At 54.5% G+C, this 16639-nt stretch overlaps 3 protein-coding genes across 5 annotated transcripts; 1 reads left to right on the top strand and 2 right to left on the bottom strand.

Moving 5' to 3' along the window:
- Positions 1-684: 684 nt before the first annotated feature.
- SMDT1 (single-pass membrane protein with aspartate rich tail 1) lies at positions 685-2619 on the bottom strand. Its single transcript, XM_075078528.1, has 3 exons — positions 2380-2619; positions 1866-2006; positions 685-962 (listed from the first exon to the last, which is right to left on the bottom strand). Exons 1-2 carry the CDS (start codon positions 2530-2532, stop codon positions 1869-1871), a joined length of 291 nt encoding a protein of 96 aa, XP_074934629.1. The 5' UTR covers positions 2533-2619; the 3' UTR covers positions 685-962; positions 1866-1868.
- A 229-nt stretch (positions 2620-2848) lies between these two features.
- Positions 2849-9686, bottom strand: PHETA2 (PH domain containing endocytic trafficking adaptor 2). 2 transcript variants are annotated; one of them, XM_075078501.1, is made up of 3 exons: positions 9524-9686; positions 8221-8318; positions 2849-7678 (listed from the first exon to the last, which is right to left on the bottom strand). In XM_075078501.1, exon 3 carries the CDS (start codon positions 7669-7671, stop codon positions 6859-6861), a length of 813 nt encoding a protein of 270 aa, XP_074934602.1. In that variant the 5' UTR covers positions 7672-7678; positions 8221-8318; positions 9524-9686; the 3' UTR covers positions 2849-6858. The 2 variants fall into 2 exon arrangements, with proteins under 2 accessions (XP_074934602.1, XP_074934592.1); XM_075078491.1 differs by having other exon boundaries at positions 2849-7675; positions 9524-9685.
- Positions 9687-11038: 1352 nt separating this feature from the next.
- Positions 11039-16463, top strand: NAGA (alpha-N-acetylgalactosaminidase). Of its 2 annotated transcripts, XM_075078444.1 has the most exons (9): positions 11039-11269; positions 11827-12001; positions 12114-12291; positions 12557-12651; positions 13304-13465; positions 13927-14124; positions 14343-14486; positions 14750-14969; positions 16236-16463. In XM_075078444.1, exons 1-8 carry the CDS (start codon positions 11106-11108, stop codon positions 14930-14932), a joined length of 1299 nt encoding a protein of 432 aa, XP_074934545.1. In that variant the 5' UTR covers positions 11039-11105; the 3' UTR covers positions 14933-14969; positions 16236-16463. The 2 variants fall into 2 exon arrangements, with proteins under 2 accessions (XP_074934545.1, XP_074934537.1); XM_075078436.1 differs by having other exon boundaries at positions 14750-16463.
- Positions 16464-16639: the final 176 nt, after the last annotated feature.

Raw genomic sequence — 16639 nt, 5'->3', positions numbered from 1 at the left:
TAGTTTAACCTTTCAAGCTATTTGAGAAAACAGCTGGTCCAATGTGACTGAATATACTCTCTGCATGCCCTAGCAGTAGAGAAGACCTTTTAAGTCTATTATGCAAGGATTTAATTGCAATAGCAAACGCTTCTATGAAAAGTGTTAAAGTTTATACACAGTTAAGAAAATAAATATACTGGGGCTCATACAAAAGGAAGTACTGAACTACCTAGGAAATACTAGGTAGTTGGAGCCAGAGCATTCAGAGTTCTTCACTGTTCACAGATTAAATGCTGTAACATGTATCAGCACATTAGTTTTAACCTTTTACCAAACATACTCAAAACTTTTAGCTCTGCAATAATACTGTATTTAACCCTCAGAGACGTGAAATTAATGATGCAGTCTTCACCAGACATGCCTGCAGAGTGCTAGGTTGTAAATCAACGTGACTTGAACCGCCACGCCAGCATTAGTATGCACTCCATTCTCTCAGTGGGGCTGTGTTATGGGGCTGCTGCTTCCTCTAGGATGGCTGTCATATACTGGAAGTGAGTACTGAGCTACAAAAAGGGCTTATAAAGAGGACGTAAATATGAAGAGAGTCTCCCTACTGGAACAGACGTATGGAGGCAGAGAATTTAAGACAGAAATGCTAGGTCACAGGCACATAATCTATAAAAACACAAGACCAAAGTAATTAATCTCTTAATCTTTAATTGTTTCCCATATTGCTAATGAAAGGAATCCCAAGCAGTCTTTGATGAGGTGAGTGTGTGTGTGCAAGGATGCAGGGCCTATCAAGCACTTCCTTCAACCCTGATGGACAGGTTTCTGTCATACAGACATGTGCAGGACGCTCAGTGGCAAAGGGGATGCAGAGCCCCCTGTCCTGTTCAGGAAGGATGAAACACAGGTGACAGATGTTGGAGCCATTGCTTTGTCGATGGTTTTCTCCCTTCTGTTCTTCCATTACAGTTCTGCAAATAGAAATAATAAGCCATTACTCTTCAGATACACCGTACTGAGCTCTGGTCTGTACCCTCCCTCTGAACCACACAAGGTGAGCGTTTAAATAAAAGGAGTTTCTCACAGGCCATTGCAGTCTTTACAACCTTTTAATTATCGGGTTTTAGCTGCACATTGCATGCTGGAAAATCTCTATCGAACGGAATACATACACCAAACTGATTACTAAACAACACTATTTACAACAACTTCTTTAAAACAACTTCCTTGTTCTGTAAAGAATGAAACAGACCCAAACTCAAGTCTTTATACAAGGGCAAACCAAATGGAATAGCATAAAATGGAGGGAAGTGTAGTGTACTGTAGATAAAGGAAGAGCAGAAATAATTCACCTTTATCTGATGAGTCTGAATAGTCCAACTACTCTGGAGATCAGTGTTCTCACACCCACACCCAGTTTGTTCTGATGGGTTCTGGAGGTTTCTCAGATTGTTCACCTCTGTCAGAATTTCATTTCCTTTTAAGACAGTCATTCTGTGAGTTAGCAGAAGACTTTAAACAGGTAAACGCGTAATAACGCTGAAGTCCCTCTCTTCTGTCTGCAGTATAGTCCCTCACTCACTACACTTTATTTCTGATTCTGATGACAAGATCTAAACCACTAACAGTTTACTCTGATCTCTAATGAACGTATGTTGCAGAGGTTTCACATTCAGACAGCAGTCTGGCCTACTCCAGTACAAAGGAACAAAAAAGTTCGCAGTCAGAGGCAATACAGCTGCAGGAGTCCCTGTGTCTAACTGCAAATGCGTCTTTCACAGCTGTTTCTGTCAGTAGTTCCGAGATTCTCCTCCCTGCCCCCAGCCAAACAGGAAGCACAAATAAATAGATTGCCGGGGGTGTTAATAACATACCCTTTAATCATCATCGTCGTCATCCTCTGGGACAAAGATATCATGTTCTTCAAGTAGGGCTGCAAAGTTCTTACTGATCTGAGTCCCAACGTAGAGGAAAGGGATCACAACACTGAACACTCTGAGGAGGCCGAAGGGCGTCTGCAAGGAGTCGATTGGAAAAGATTAACCTTTACCAGCAAGGTGCACTTTGGCCGAACCTCCGTGCTCCCTACGGCTCCACGGGCGCGCAGGGGGCCGGGGGAGCGGCGAGAAGAGCGGCTCGCCGCCGCTGGCGCCAAACCCGCGGTGACCGCACCGGCCTTTATTATACAACCCCCAGCAGCGGGGGTCCCGGTGCGGGGAACACCGGAGGGCGAGCTGTGCCGGTGGGAAGCGGCTGGGCGGGGGCCTGCCGCCGCCTGTCACTCAATCCCGCCGCCCCGCCCAAAACATGCGCCCGCACTGATTGGCCACAGCCGTCACCGCTACGTCACGATTGGCTGCCACTCCCACCCGCTCGCCCCTTGCTCACCTTAACCGGCTTGGGCAAAATGGCGCCGCTGCGGGTGACGGTGGCGCTCCGGGAGGGCACAAGCGACGCGGCCGGGCTGCGGTGCAGGCCGCACCGGCCCGCCCGCCCCGAGTAAGCCGCCGCCGCCAGCAGCCGCCCACCTGCCGCCGCCATCCTCCCTCCTGCCCCTCACTGGGCTCCCGTGACGGCCGAGCCGAGGGCGTCACCCGGGGCGGTGGGGCCTCCGGCTCTCGCGAGGCTTGAGAGGGAGGGGCGCGATAGCCGTTGCGCATGCGCGGGACTGGCCCGTGAGGGCCCCCGCCGCCACCGGTACACGCCGCGGTGTCCCTTCGGGCTCGGTTGTGGAACAAGTGGGGAATCCTGGGTTTAGGGAACCCCCCCTAAAACCGGACAGGGCGGGGATCGTCAGGCCCCGCAGCCGCCTCCCGTGGGTGCTGGGGGTTCACGGCTTCACCGGCCACGCACGGGCTACAAACCACAACGCTTTATTTGGCTTCACGGCAATAAAATACAAACGTTAACAATGTCTTGAAATGCATCATACAGGTTCCGCGTGTAAAACAAAGGCGCATGCAAAACCGCCTCTTTAAAAAAAAAAACAACACATGTACCTCAAATAGAAGCACTTCAAAAGGCGGGAGTGTTTCCACAGGTTGCTCATAGTGTTGCTTGGTAATTGTGCAGATTATAAAGCTTGCTCGGTGCTGGTGAAAGATGCCACTGACACAGGAACGCCACACGTTCCCCGTGGGCTTCAATGGAGGCTATTAAAGTTTCTCTGCAAAGGCGGCTGAGAGGAGTAAGACTGGGGGGGGTCACCCACCCCCAAACTAGTAATGCGGTAGCTACTGTTATAGAAAGTGTCTGTTATGTCCACAGTAACTTGTGGCTGTGGCCACAAGTAAAATTTTTAGGTTACTCTTATCGCTAGGACCTGCATTCAGTGGAAAACATCACTGCAGTTGTTTTATAAAAAGACGAATGTACAGAAATAAAACACCACATTATGGGCCTCACTCGGAAATCCCAGCCTCAGAAAAATACAAGGATTTCATCAACTATTTTAGCAGGATTGGGAGTCCTTGGCACAGCATACAAAGGCCATGTCAGAATCTCCCTCCCTCTTTCAGTCTTCAATTTCTTTTTAAATACGAGCATTCAGATTCAAGCATTTTCCTCTCATCTGCTAAAGAGAAACTCTTAAAAAGGACTTGACTTCAGTACTTTAAAAAAAGCAGCCATTCAGCTTTAGTGTTCAGCCCCCACCTTTTCCTAGGGAACCTGTTTTGTGCTGCCCAGATACTTTCTTTTTTTAAAAAATAATAAGGGAAAGTGAAGGCAGGAGGTGAAACAGTCCAAACCTGAATGACCAAAGAAACTGCGTGGCAATCAGTCTCACTTTGCTGTAGGGGACAATGAAAATTCTCTGCTTTCCCTGTCATGATCTCTGCCTGCAGACAGGGAGGCTGCTCCATTAGGCAGATGCATGTGCAATCTCAGGAAGCTGAAATCCTGACCTTCTGGCCTGGGGCTGCTTCAAAGGCACTGCCAACACAGCTGATCCTCAGCCGAGCTGGTTTGATAACCTCCATGTCAGAGGAGGTGGCAGAGCAACCAGGTGCTTCCTGCCTAATGGAGGAGCAAGCATCAGTGGTCACTAAAAAAAATCTGTACTCCAGTATAAATTTGGGCATGGCTCCAATTATGGTTCTTTTTACTCATGAAAGGGCCATCCCTGCTTTGTGAGTGGGATGGTGAGGAGGCCCTGACCAAGTGCATTCTAAGTCATGCAGTGCTTTGGAGACCTAGCACAGCCCAGGCATGGACAGCTGGGCCCAGCAAAAAGACTGTTCAGGATTCAACCATTTTCTCAGCACTGGAGAATAAAATACAAAATTATTCCAAATGTGATCAGGCAGAAAGCAGAGCGCAGCTCCTCATTTGCAGGATTTAGGATTGAGTTGAGATATGTACTAATGCAAAGGCAGGTAGTGTGGAAATTGTGCCATTTGAATGGGACAGCTTAAAGTATTAAATATAAGCTCTGTAGTAGTGTTACTAGCACAATCCTGGCTTATTAAAGCAAACTAAGCTTATTAAAAGTGAAACTGCCCTTAAATGAATAATATTGTTTCAACTTCATTTCTGACAGAACTCGCTTTGTTAATTTATTTCCCCTTTCAAGTTACTCCTGATTCTTGGGTCTCATGTAGAAACTGCCATTACATTTTGATTTATTTTGGAAGTTAAACCGTTACCATCAAACTGCCTTCTGTAAGCCTGAGACATCAGGAATATTCTTCTCTCTGTACTACATTAAAAAAACAACAACAACAAAAACCAACAAACCAACAGAAAAATGCTTGCCAAATCTGACCCTGGCCCCAAAATACACTCAGAGCAAGGAAGCACCAGGTGGTGCCATCCCCTGATGCTGCTGCCCTGCCATGGGGAAGGGGACAGGTTCCCAGCCAGGAATGCTGCAGCACTGAACTATTTAAGCAGCAGGTAGGGACGCAGAGCTGGCCTGTAAGTCCATCCAGCTGGGCTGCTGACAGCTGTGGCCACCTCCTCCTTGTTCTTCTGAACTGTTTTCACTTATAAGCAGAATAAAAATAATCCTCCCAAACTCAAAGAGCCCTACTGTGAGGAAATGCAGACACTAACTGGAGATAACTGGATTGCATCGCTTGTATGTGAAGGTTACACTCCCACTGCCCAAAGCCATATTTGTAATATCTGATTTAAGATCTGATTTCCTCTAGTATACCATTGAGCCATAATTAGGCAGGAGGCTGGAAGCTCATCATCCACAGCTAACAGAGATATATTTGTAAAGGCACCAAAAGTTAATGGAAGTCATTTGATTTCTGCATTTACAATCTCTAATGGCTATTGCAAAATATTAAGCTGAGTGCATTTAACTCCAGAAAGGCAAATAGGTTCCTACCAGTCATGACCTGGAATAGCCTCTTGCTTTCCTAGCAAGGCTCCTTAATAAAACAAGGCCATAAAAACAGGTTTAACACTGTTAGACAGGAAGCACCAGGCTGCTTCACGTATTTTTTTCTGCTTTGAAAAACAGCCCTTGCCAAGAGGATATGGGAGATTTATCAACCCCATCTCCGGGGTGCTGCAGCCCCTGGACTCAGCACCCACCTACTTATACCATCTGCCTCATGAACAAGGTTTCTGACCTACTGGCAAAGCACAAGTCTGTTTCTGTAGTGAGGTGACAGGCATGCTTCCCTGCAGCCCTCCTCACCGGCCAGGAGGATGGGACATGCTCCAGAGAGCAGCTGAGTGATGCTGACAAAATCAGAGGCAGGTCAGGTGCCGGCTTTGGTAGAAGGCAGCAATACGGCTTTGACGCTAGAGGGGCAAGCCTGTCGACTGCTGACACACAGTCAGTCAGTGCAACCTGTAACTCACTCCATCTTCACTTCTCCTCCCGGGGCCAGCCCTCTCCTCCTCCCCACTCCTCCACAGCCTCTCCTCTGACTGCGCAGCTCGGCCACAACAGGAGCCCTATATGGTACTTTGCAGGAGCTACAGTCTGTGCAGAGGCTGATAAATTAACTTCTGGCAAGGCAAAGAGGCTTTAGTGTCCCTGTTTTGGAACACGGAATGCTTATGCTGGAGACATTAACAGGCTTGGCTACTGCACAGCAGAGTCCAGATCAGCCTTGGGGAGCTCCTGGTCCTCGCTGTTGCTTCAGACCAGGCTCAGTGTCTCCATTTCAGCCTTGCTGCTGAGCTCAGGCACCCAAGGAGACGGATGCAAGCCCACGAAAACCACATCATGAGGGATTTTGCAGGGAGGAGGGTTAGTGCAGATAAAAAAAAACTATATGAGAGCCCAGTCCTCATTGCCCTGGCTGCTGGGCCAGCCACAGCCATGGCAGCTCACATGTGTTCTGTGGTGAGAGAGGCACAAGGCTGGAGGCACCCGCCAGGGCCAATGGCCCATCAGAGGCATTTTGTAAGAGCCCAGCCTTATCTGCGGCGAAGGAGCAAAGCAGAAGGACTTCGGCACAAGACCACAGACACTAATAAATGCTGACCTGTGCAAACTTCCACACTGAGAAACAAAACCAAAAAGAAGTGGTGAAGGAGAGGTGGGAGATGAAGCACCCAGAGCATCCACCACGCCAGGATGGTGAGGGGCCAAGCCTGTTGGTTGAGATTCGTTGCATACATGCCAGTTGGGGCCCCCTCCACACCTCGTATCACTAGCAGAGGAGAGTTCAAAGGCAGCTCCCCTGATACTATAAGCTCTCCAGCTGTATAAAGCCTCATGGAAATGAAATGTGAGGTTTGGGGAAGACCCAGGTCCCTCCCAGATGCCCCATGAAGCACACATGCACCGCACACTCAGCCATCGACCAGGGCAGGGGGAAAGCAGCGTCCCTCTCTTCACTCTTCCCACGTGGGAGACAAGCTGCTGGGCATCGGCTGGGTGGTGGCCTGCACCCCCAGTCACGGGTGTCCCCTCTTCTGCCTCTCCTGCCACTCCCGTCTCAGCGCCGCGATCTCCTGCCCGTACCAGCTGTGCAGCTTGGAGAAGCAGGCCATCTCCAGTGACACCGGGCTCTCCAGCATGGCCGGTGAGAGGCCAGGCACCGGGGACCCTGTGGCGCTGCTGGTGGCCGATCGCCAACGCGGAGGCAGGGGTGGGGGCTTCATGTGCCCCCCATCACGGTCAGGGCAGGTGGCCCCGCTGGGGACGCCACCACCACTACCCCATGTGGAGTAACCGTTCTCCAGGACAGCGGGCTTCTCTGGGAGAGGCAGCAAGGCGGGGTTGGAGAGGTGCCTCTTCCTGCTGGAGGAGGAGGACCTCCGTGGAGACTTGCGACAAGCGGCCAAGCTCTTGCAGGCCTCCTCCAGCTGCTTCTCCAGCTCCCTCACCACCAGCCGCATGTAGTCGAAGCTGGCCCGCGAGAGCGCCTTCACCCAGGCCTCCATGGCAGCCTGCCCATCGGCCACCAGCACGTAAGCCCTGGCGCCGGCATCATCGAAGCGGATGGCAAAGGCGAACTCCTCGGCAGCCTCGCACAGCTCCACGGTGCAGCCCTCTAGCACCACCAGCCCCAAGGGCTCCCGGCTTTCCCGCTCCTCGAAGTAGAAGAGGAGGTTGCCCTTGAGGATGAACCAGCGGCGCTGGTAGGAGGTGCCATGGTGGTGGGCATGGTGGTGGTGCCGCTCCACCCGCTTGCGGAGGAAGCCAGCATGGTCGGCGGGCGAGTCACAGGTGGCATAGTGGGCCACGCTCCGCTCGTTCAGCTTCATTGCCCTGCTTAGAAGCAGAGGAAGAGACGGGAAGAAGTCAGCTCAGGGTGAGAAACATCTCACCTGCTCTGCCAGGAGAGGCCTGATCCTGCCCCGAGCCTGGCACGGGGAAACGGAGCCCCAACTCCAGCAGCCAGTGCTGCAGGACAGCATCTAACCCAGCAAGTACTCCTGCAATGGGCAGGGTGGTTCCTTGCTGCTGTGGAGAGGAAGTCATCACCAAAGCCCCACCACCAAGACACCTGCCTTCTCCGGGAACGACAACACCACTGTTTCCTTTCTTGTTCCACAAGTGACCTACTTTGCTGGATTTTTATGGGACACATCAAAGAAATTTTCCTCTGTGCCTGCGAGGCATTCATTTAGCTCTTTTCTCTATTATAGGGCAGGATAAGGAGGGTGTGTTCAGACCCAAGGGCTCTGGGATCTCTGAGGACCCTCTCCCTGCTCCCCATCTCCACACAGGACCACCCGTTCCCACCAGCCCTCCCGGCAGCAGCACCCCTAGCCCCAGCAGGTTAACCAGCAGTGGGGCGCAAGGTGCCGTACCGGCTATGCAGGTCAGACCGCAACCCCTTGCCGTCTTCCCTGGACAGGCCGCTCCATTGCCGAGGGCGTCCGAAGCTTCACCGTGCCGAGCCCCATCCCTGGTCAGAGGAAAGGTGACAGAGAGGGAGTCACAAACAAGAACAGTTTGGGACTGAAAGAGCAAAGAGCTGCATTGCCCCAGAAAGCCGCGGCCCTCGCTGCACACGAGCGGCCAGGACTGGGCACCGCAGTCAGGCAGCTCTGGAAACTGGAGTGGCGAAACTGAGGGCACGTGTGTTGGCTTCAAAGTCTGAGCCCCATGCCCACGCTCCTGTGCATTTGGTTTGGTTTTATTAAAAAAAAAAAAAAAAAAAAACTTTTGTAGAAGCACAGCACTGCACCATCTGCAGAGGCCCCGCAGCAGGCGATTCGGCAAGCTGGTAGGTCCCACCGAAGGATGCAGCAAGCGCAGCCTTGACACTTCTACAACTGCAAATGGATGTCCAACCGCTAAAACTCTGCATAAAGAAATATGCAGGAAACAAACCACAGCTGCCACTCCCTGGCCAGATCCGGGTGGGGGAAGCTCCCTGCTGCTGAGCAACCTCCACCACCCCTCAGAGACCCCTTCTCCTCCATCAGGACTCATGGGGCAGGGCTCTGAGGACAAGGGGGCACAGCCCCCAGTTGGAAAACGGACAAAAATCCCATCAGATACAAGGAAATGCTGTTCCTTGGGGGGCTGTTTTGCCCTTGGCGCCTCACCCTGAGCAACTTCCAGCCTTGCAGGCTCAGGCTGAAGACAGTGGGTGTCCACTGAGGACAGGATGGCCCACGCCAGCCCTGACATGAGGGGGCTGGGAAGGGGGGGTAGTCCTGTGGTCCGAATGGGCGGTGCACGCATGTGTGTGCGATGCTGGGGCGGGGGATGTATGTGCAGTGCTGGGGCGGGGGATGTGTGTGCAATGCTGGGGCGGGGGATGTATGTGCAATGCTGGGCTTTGTGTGCAGTGCTGGGCCGTGTGTGTGTGTGCAACGCTGGGATCTATGTCTTTGTATGTGCACGCGTGTGCAGCTGGGCTGCGTGTCTTTTGTGTGCGTGTGTGCAACTCTGGGCGGCGCGTCCTTGCGTGCCGCCGGGCTGGCAGTGCCCGCGTCTCCCTGTGCCTCTTTGCCGTCTCCCCGCGGACCCCCGCCGCCCCGGCCCGGCCCCGCCGCCCGCCCCCGCCCCACCGCCGCCGCCCCGGCCCGGCCGCCCCGCCGGCCTTTGCCCAGCCCCTCACCCCACCGGCGGGACCGCGGACCCTGGCCCGGCCCGGCTCACCTCGGGCCCTTCCTGCTCGTCGGCGCTCCCGGGGCGGCGGGGCGCTGCGGGGCAGCCGCGGGCCGGCCGCGGCCGGGCGGGGGAGGGCTCCTGCGGCCGCCGGCGCCGGCCCCCGTCCCGCCGCGCCGGCAGCACCGCCCCGCCGGCGGGGAGGCGGCCGGCCTGGAGCAGCTTCCTCCCGAGCCTCTTCGCTCCGCCCGACGCCCCTTCTGGGGGGGGTACCCCTGGGGTCCCGTCCGGGGGGACCTACCCCCACCTCCCCTCCTCCCATAGTAACTACTGGGGTGCAGCAGCCGTGCAGTGCGGCGCCGACAGGGCGCCAGTTACGGGGTGCAGCGGCAGTAGGGTGCAATACCAACGGGGTGCAACAACCGTGGGGTGCATTACCCACTAGGTGCAATGCTGAGAGGGCGCCAGTTACGGGGTACCGCAGCAGTAATGTGCAATGCCGACGAGGTGCTAAACCAGCAGGGTGCAATACTGACTGTGGGGTGCACCAGCAGTGGGGTGCAGTGCCAGTGGGATGCAATGTCAATGGGTGCAGTATTGGCGGGGCGGGAGAGTTGTGGGATGCAGCAGCAACGTGTGTAATTGCTGTGGGACTCAACAGGTCTGTTACTAACGGGGTGCAGCAGCGTGATATATGCTTTTATTTTTACCCAGTATTATCCTGTAGGTTATTAACGATGAGTTTGGGTATAATATTTCATTTGTAGTTTAGAATAATTGGTAGCAGTGAAATGTATCTTAGCAAGATAAGTATGTGTCTTAGGTTGGAACAAGGTGACCTACAAGGAATGTGACATAAAGAACAGACATATGGGCTCAAGGACAAAAAGGAACTAAGGCTGAAGACAAAGAGATAAGAAGAGGCTTGTTACCACTAAATTAGGCCAAAGATTATCCAACATATGGAAGGCCGGAAAGCGAACAACAACCAAGGTAGGTAAGACCGGTACTATGGTTTGGCAGATTTACAAGAAGGAAAAGGTGAAAAGTTGAAGTGACTATTGGCCTTCCTCCCCATGACCGCCAGAGGAGACCCCACCAGGGTCAACAGAGTCTGCGCAAAGAGGAGGGACCGTATGTTAATAAGTCCTCGGAAGTCTCCACCTTTTACTTTACATATGTACATATGTACATCCCCTTCATGATTATGTATTTGTATGTATATTTAAGTCGGGCCAATGAGTTTTGAGGGATGCACGTTAGAAGGAGCGATCCCCTGTGCATCCGGCGCCGTAAATAAAGAACGCCTGCCTTTTAACTCTACATTGGTGTTACGAGGTTTATTCCCCATTTTCGGTAACAAGCGCAGCGGGGCGGTACCACTGGGCTGCCTCGGCTGCGGGGCGCAGCACCCGTACCATGCAACGGCCGTGGGGTGCCGCAGCAAAGGGGGTGCGATACCGGCCGGGTGGGCGGCTGTGGGGCGCAGCGGCGCCGGCTGCGCCGCCGTGCAACGCCGTGCCGAGCCCGGCGGGAGGGAGGCGGGGGCGGGCGGTCAGGTGATGCGGGCGGTACCTTGTGAGCGGGGCCGGGCCGGGGAGAGGCGCTCCGTGTCCCGGCGGCGGCGGGGACAATGCGTGCGGCGGTGCTGAGCGGGCTGGCCTTGGCCCTGGCCCTGGCCTTACCCGTCCGGGCCCTGGAGAACGGGCTGGCGCTCACCCCCCCCATGGGCTGGCTGTCATGGGAGAGGTTTCGCTGCAACGTGGACTGCCGGACGGACCCCCGCAACTGCATCAGGTCAGGGGGGCGGGGAGCGGAGGGGGGAGCCCTTTCCTCCCCCCCTAACCCCCCACCCGGGGCTCGGCATCCCCCCCTTGCTGCACGGGGGACCTGTCCTGTAGGCCCCTGCCCTAGGGAACCAGTTTGGAAAGGCCAGGCTGGCGTCAGGATGAACGGGTCGGGTCGGGCCCCAGGCCCGGGACAGCTCTGGCACGGTCTGTGTCCCTGGGGTGAGCCCTGCAGCGGTGGGGTCTCGGGGAGCATGGTGGGTGGGAGGCGGGGGGGCTCAGGCACCCCGGTGCTGGGGTTGGAGAGCCCCCTGCACTGAAGGATGTGGCTGGGTTTTGCGGGGTGTCAGAGAAACACTTCCCCTCGGTGACATCAGTGAACAGGACATGGACGGAGTTTAAACGGGAGCCCTGGAGACCCTCCCTATGGCCCAGGCCAGCCCTGCGCAGTGACCGACCCTCCAGAGCCCCCACTTAGCCCCAACATCCCACTGGCTGCCTGCAGTTGGTGGGGCACGGAGGTCACAGGGGCTCAGCCTGCCATGTCTCCGTCCTCCTGAACTGCAGCGAGATGCTCTTCTTTGAGATGGCAGACCGTCTGGCAGAGGATGGCTGGAGGGAGCTGGGCTACGAGTACATCAACATTGACGACTGCTGGTCTGCCAAGCAGCGGGACGCGGCAGGACGGCTGGTTGCCGACCCTGAGAGGTTTCCCAGGGGGATTAAGGCCCTGGCTGACTACGTGAGTACCTGCTGGGGGATGGTGGGGGCTGTCTGCGTCCCCATGCCACCTGGTTCCTGGGAGGCACCTCGGACCCCCTCGTCCCCTCCTTGCAGCTCTCCTCTCCTTTCAGGTCCACGCCCGGGGCCTGAAGCTGGGCATTTATGGTGACCTGGGCATTTTCACCTGCGGGGGCTACCCAGGCACTACACTGGACCTTGTGGAGCTAGATGCGCAGACCTTTGCGGAGTGGGGTGTGGACATGCTGAAGCTGGATGGGTGCTACTCATCGGGAGAGGAGCAGGCAAAGGGTAAAGGCTCCCTCCCTGGCTGGTGTTTCTCCCCTTGCCGCTTTGGTCAGGGCAGCTGGCCATCCGCAGAAATGCTTGGCCAGCTTTGGCTCTTACCTCGCATCTCCTGTTGCAGCTCTTGGGCAAAAAGGAGGGAGTTTGGGTGCCCTAGAGCTGGTGTAAGGCAGGCAGCCAGGCTCGCCTGGGGCCCCCCTGACCGGGCGGGCTGTGAACACAGGCTGCTCCCAGCTGTCTCCTTCACCACTTGTCTTCTCTTCCCCCTAAGGCTACCCAGAAATGGCGAGGGCCTTGAATGCCACAGGCCGCCCCATCGTTTACTCCTGCAGCTGGCCAGCATATCAGGGGGGGCTCCCCCCCAAGGTAAGAGTTGTCCTGTCCAGTGGCTGTTTCCCGTGTCCTCTGTGTCCTGGGGGAGCTCTTGTTGGAGCTGCAGCCACTGGGTGCTTATCGCTGTGCCCCTGGTAGGATGGGGCTGCAAGTTCCTGGAGGGGATGTGGCTTCCCTGCCAGGCATCTGGAGATATTCAGGGTTCCCAGTGTGACTAGGTGATGGGAGTTTGGGGGAAGGCGGCCTTGGGGCATTCTGTCTCCACCCCACTCAGCTGGTGTGGGGTTGAATCTGGCAGTCTGTTCTTCTGAGATGGATCTTATCTGGTTTAAGTACTTGAAATAGGATGTTCCTCCTAGTAATGTTTCTTGAAAATTGATTGTGTTTATTTCCTGTTTCACCTTCTGAGTCAATCCCGACCTGCCCTCATTTTTGCAGCTTGTTATATTTCCCCATGGTCTCTGTGGTTTTTTTGTCAGACATCCTATCATACTGGGATGTGCCCACTCACATGGGGATATGACTCTGTCCTCCTTCATTACATGATATTGCCCTTCTGCACATCCCTGTGCTTTGCAAACACCAAACATCTGGATGCTGCAGCTCTCAACAAGTCTGCCCCTTCTCCTCCACCTTGCAGACCCTGTCCTTTCTCCCTCCTGCCTGACCCTGTGCTCCTCTCCAGGTGAACTACACCGTCCTGGCAGAGGTCTGCAACCTGTGGCGTAACTACGGTGACATCCAGGACTCCTGGGACAGTGTACTTTCCATCCTGGACTGGTTCTCCAAACACCAGGATGTGCTGCAGCCAGCAGCTGGCCCTGGCCACTGGAATGACCCAGACATGGTGCGGCTGGGTGGTGGGTGTGCTGACCCTGGCTGGGGATGGGGATTCTCCAGGGATCCCCTTCTAGGGGCAGGGCAAAGGAAGAGCGCCAGGAGCAGGAACCCTCTTGCAGTAGAGAGGCAAAGCTCGTGTTGCCCTTTGCTAAACTGTGGGAAAAGCCTGTGGCTGCAATTAACACTTTGCTGCTTAAGTATACCTGTCCTGTTGTCCAGGTGTCCTTGTCCTTCCCTGCACAGCCTGAGGGGGAATAGTGGGGAAGGGAAGGGTGTTAGTGAGTGCATTTGAATGTGTGCTGATGGCTCAGCACCTGGGGGGGGGGAATGATGTCCCAGCAGTGCTAGGTTGCAAAAGTGTGTGAGGTTTCCCATGTGTGCTTCCCCCCAGCAAGCTGCAGCATCTCAAAGTGTGGCAAACAGACCAATTTCTAACCCTCTTCTGCCTCTCATCTTTTCCCCCTCCAGCTCATCATTGGAAACTTTGGCCTTAGCTTTGAGCAGTCCCGCTCCCAAATGGCCTTGTGGACAGTGATGGCAGCTCCACTCCTCATGTCCACGGATCTCCGCACCATCTCCCCGAGCGCCAAGGAGATCCTGCAGAACCGCCTGATGATCCAGATCAACCAGGACCCGCTGGGAATCCAGGGGCGCAGGATTGTCAAGGTTAGGGGGAAGACAGACGTGTTTGGGAGAGTAGACAGGAGCAGCATGGGGTGTCACAATAAGGAGGGAGATAGAGGTGATGCAAAGAAACGCGAGTGAGAGAGCTGTGGGAACTGGGGACCTGCTGGCATAGCAGCCCCACAGGGCAAGGACAGAAGTTATGGGCCAGCAGTGTTGGTCCCAGCAGCTCTGCCTCACCCACCCATCCCCACCCCTAGGAGGAATCCCACATCGAGGTGTTCCTGCGCCCGCTGTCCCGGGGTGCCAGCGCCCTCGTCTTCTTCAGCCGGAGGACAGATATGCCCTTCCTCTACAACACCAGCCTGGCCAAGCTCCATTTCCCCGAGGATGCCGTGTATGAGGTGAGTCCCACTGGCATGGTGCACGGTGAGGCAGCCCCACAGCACCTGGATCTCCCTCTTTGCAGCTTCCCCTGTTGACACCCTGTGTGTTTTTGGGGGGAAGGACTCCCACTCCCTGCCTCCAGGACAAAGGGGCAGCTGCCCATTGGGTCACCCTCCTGTTGCCCACTGGTGTGCCCCGTCCCGCCATGCCATGTCAGTGACTATGGCTGGACCTCAAGATGTCTGTGGAAATCCTGGTAGCCACCATCTCTGTATTCCAGGTACAAGATGTGTACAGTGGGAAGATCATCAGTGGCTTGACAACGGGAGACAGCTTCTCGGTCGTTATTAACCCCTCGGGGGTGGTGATGTGGTATCTCTATCCCACGGCGCTCCCAGCACAGCCCCAGCACGTTGTCAGAGAGCAAGCCCCTGGTGAGGGTTTCCACCCGGTCCTCCTGTGACGAGGCTCAGCAGATGGGGGTGTGGGTCAGTGCTGGGGTGAGCGGCAAGACCCTGGGGCCGTTCACTGCACAAGTGCCTTTTGCTGGTGTGCCCAGCAGTGCTGTGGAGTGACCATAAGGTCATTCCTCTGGTAACAGCTTGATGATGTCTATCTGGTCTGCATAAAGCAGGATTTCTTGTTACCCACCTCCTAAGGGTGTGCAGAGCGTGATTCCTCAATGATTGCAAAACCCTTTGAAATCCACCTGTGGAAGATGCCATACAAGCAGCATCTAGCCACTGCTGGAGTTTGTCAGCTCTGACACCCAAGCACTTTACTGCTTTGACCTGAGCATCACCAACCACTGCAGGGGCTGTTTGAACTATGCCTGTAGAAAGGCCTTGGATGCTTTAGTATCTTCTATGGCGGTGATCCCCCACCCTCCCTGACCCACCTACCGCTCCATGTGTAATGGCATTAGCCTCAAGCAGGCCTCGCCACCTTCTTTCCTCTGCTCTAATCAGCTTGGCTTAGAATAATGGGCTGTCAATAGGGCTGCACCCTTCCCATGTACCCTCCCTGGGACCAAGCACTCCTGGAGGCATAATGGTCCTGTGCAGAGATGCTTTGCTTGCAGGCCTGAGCCTCCTGCCAGGAGCCTGGCGGCCAGCGCTACTCCAGCCTAGCATGCATGCTAACATCAGATTAAAGACCCTCTGGTATCAGTTTACAGCACAGCAGAGCAAAAAAAAAACACCTGAACTGGCCAGGCACAACCACAGCAGCCTTGCTGTGGTATAGCACAAAAACTGCAGAGCGATAGTGTGTTGTGCACGAGCAGTGCTGGGAAGATGCTGATACTCAGTTGAGGTCTTTTGAGCTGGGAGATGGTCACAGGTGCCTTCCAAACTGCAAGCTCCATACTGTTCTTGCTCTAGCAGGAAATTCCTGCTAAAAGAGGCCTCAGGCCCTCCTCCAGTGGGCTGAACACTCAGGGTTTCTCAGGGAAAGGCTCCTCCTTCTCCCGAGGGCAGCTACCTCCACTATCTATTAAACTGGATGTGAGCAGCAGGGCACACTCTAGAGCCCTTAATTGCTTCACCTTCATACAGCACACATCCTACAGAGGAGTCACAGGTGAGCCATGGCCCACCCCAACTGTCCCAGAGGTGGGTGCAGCATTTGTGAAGATTTCCTCTAAAGATTGTAGCTCAGGGAGATGGACAAGATTAAGCCTCAAACCAGAAAAATACCTTATTTTAGATTAGCTTCCCCCATCCCTCACCACCCCCCAAAAAAGGAACTCTCCCTTTCCTGTGCAGATGATGGAGGAGGGTTGGGTGCCCACACCAGTTCCTGCAGGACCAAATGACTGATTCTGGCCCCTTCCAGAAACTTTATCTGAGTGCAGCAGCAAGACACTGAACACGATGCTTGCAGTGCTAACAGGAAAGGATGAATGCATTTGTGTCTTTATACAGCAGCTGGCTTTGTTCTTGGGGAGTGATTGAGACAAATTAACTGAAATAAAAGGGAAGCAGGTCACAGGCTCTCTGTTTCATGTTTATTCAGTGTTACTAGCTATAGCTACATTGTTAATGTAGGATTTCAAGGTCAGTACCTCAAAACAGGAACAACTATGCTAAAAAAAAGAGACATTTCCTGTCAGAAGCTGGACTGAGTAGAAAACTGCTTTTCTGTAGTTACACCATGTTCAGCAGGGCAC

The sequence above is a fragment of the Phalacrocorax aristotelis genome, chromosome 1, assembly GCF_949628215.1.
Source record: "Phalacrocorax aristotelis chromosome 1, bGulAri2.1, whole genome shotgun sequence".
NCBI classification, from domain to species: Eukaryota; Metazoa; Chordata; class Aves; order Suliformes; family Phalacrocoracidae; genus Phalacrocorax; species Phalacrocorax aristotelis.
The sequence above is the reverse complement of the archived record's forward strand: the minus strand, read 5'-3'. Positions and strand labels throughout refer to the sequence as shown.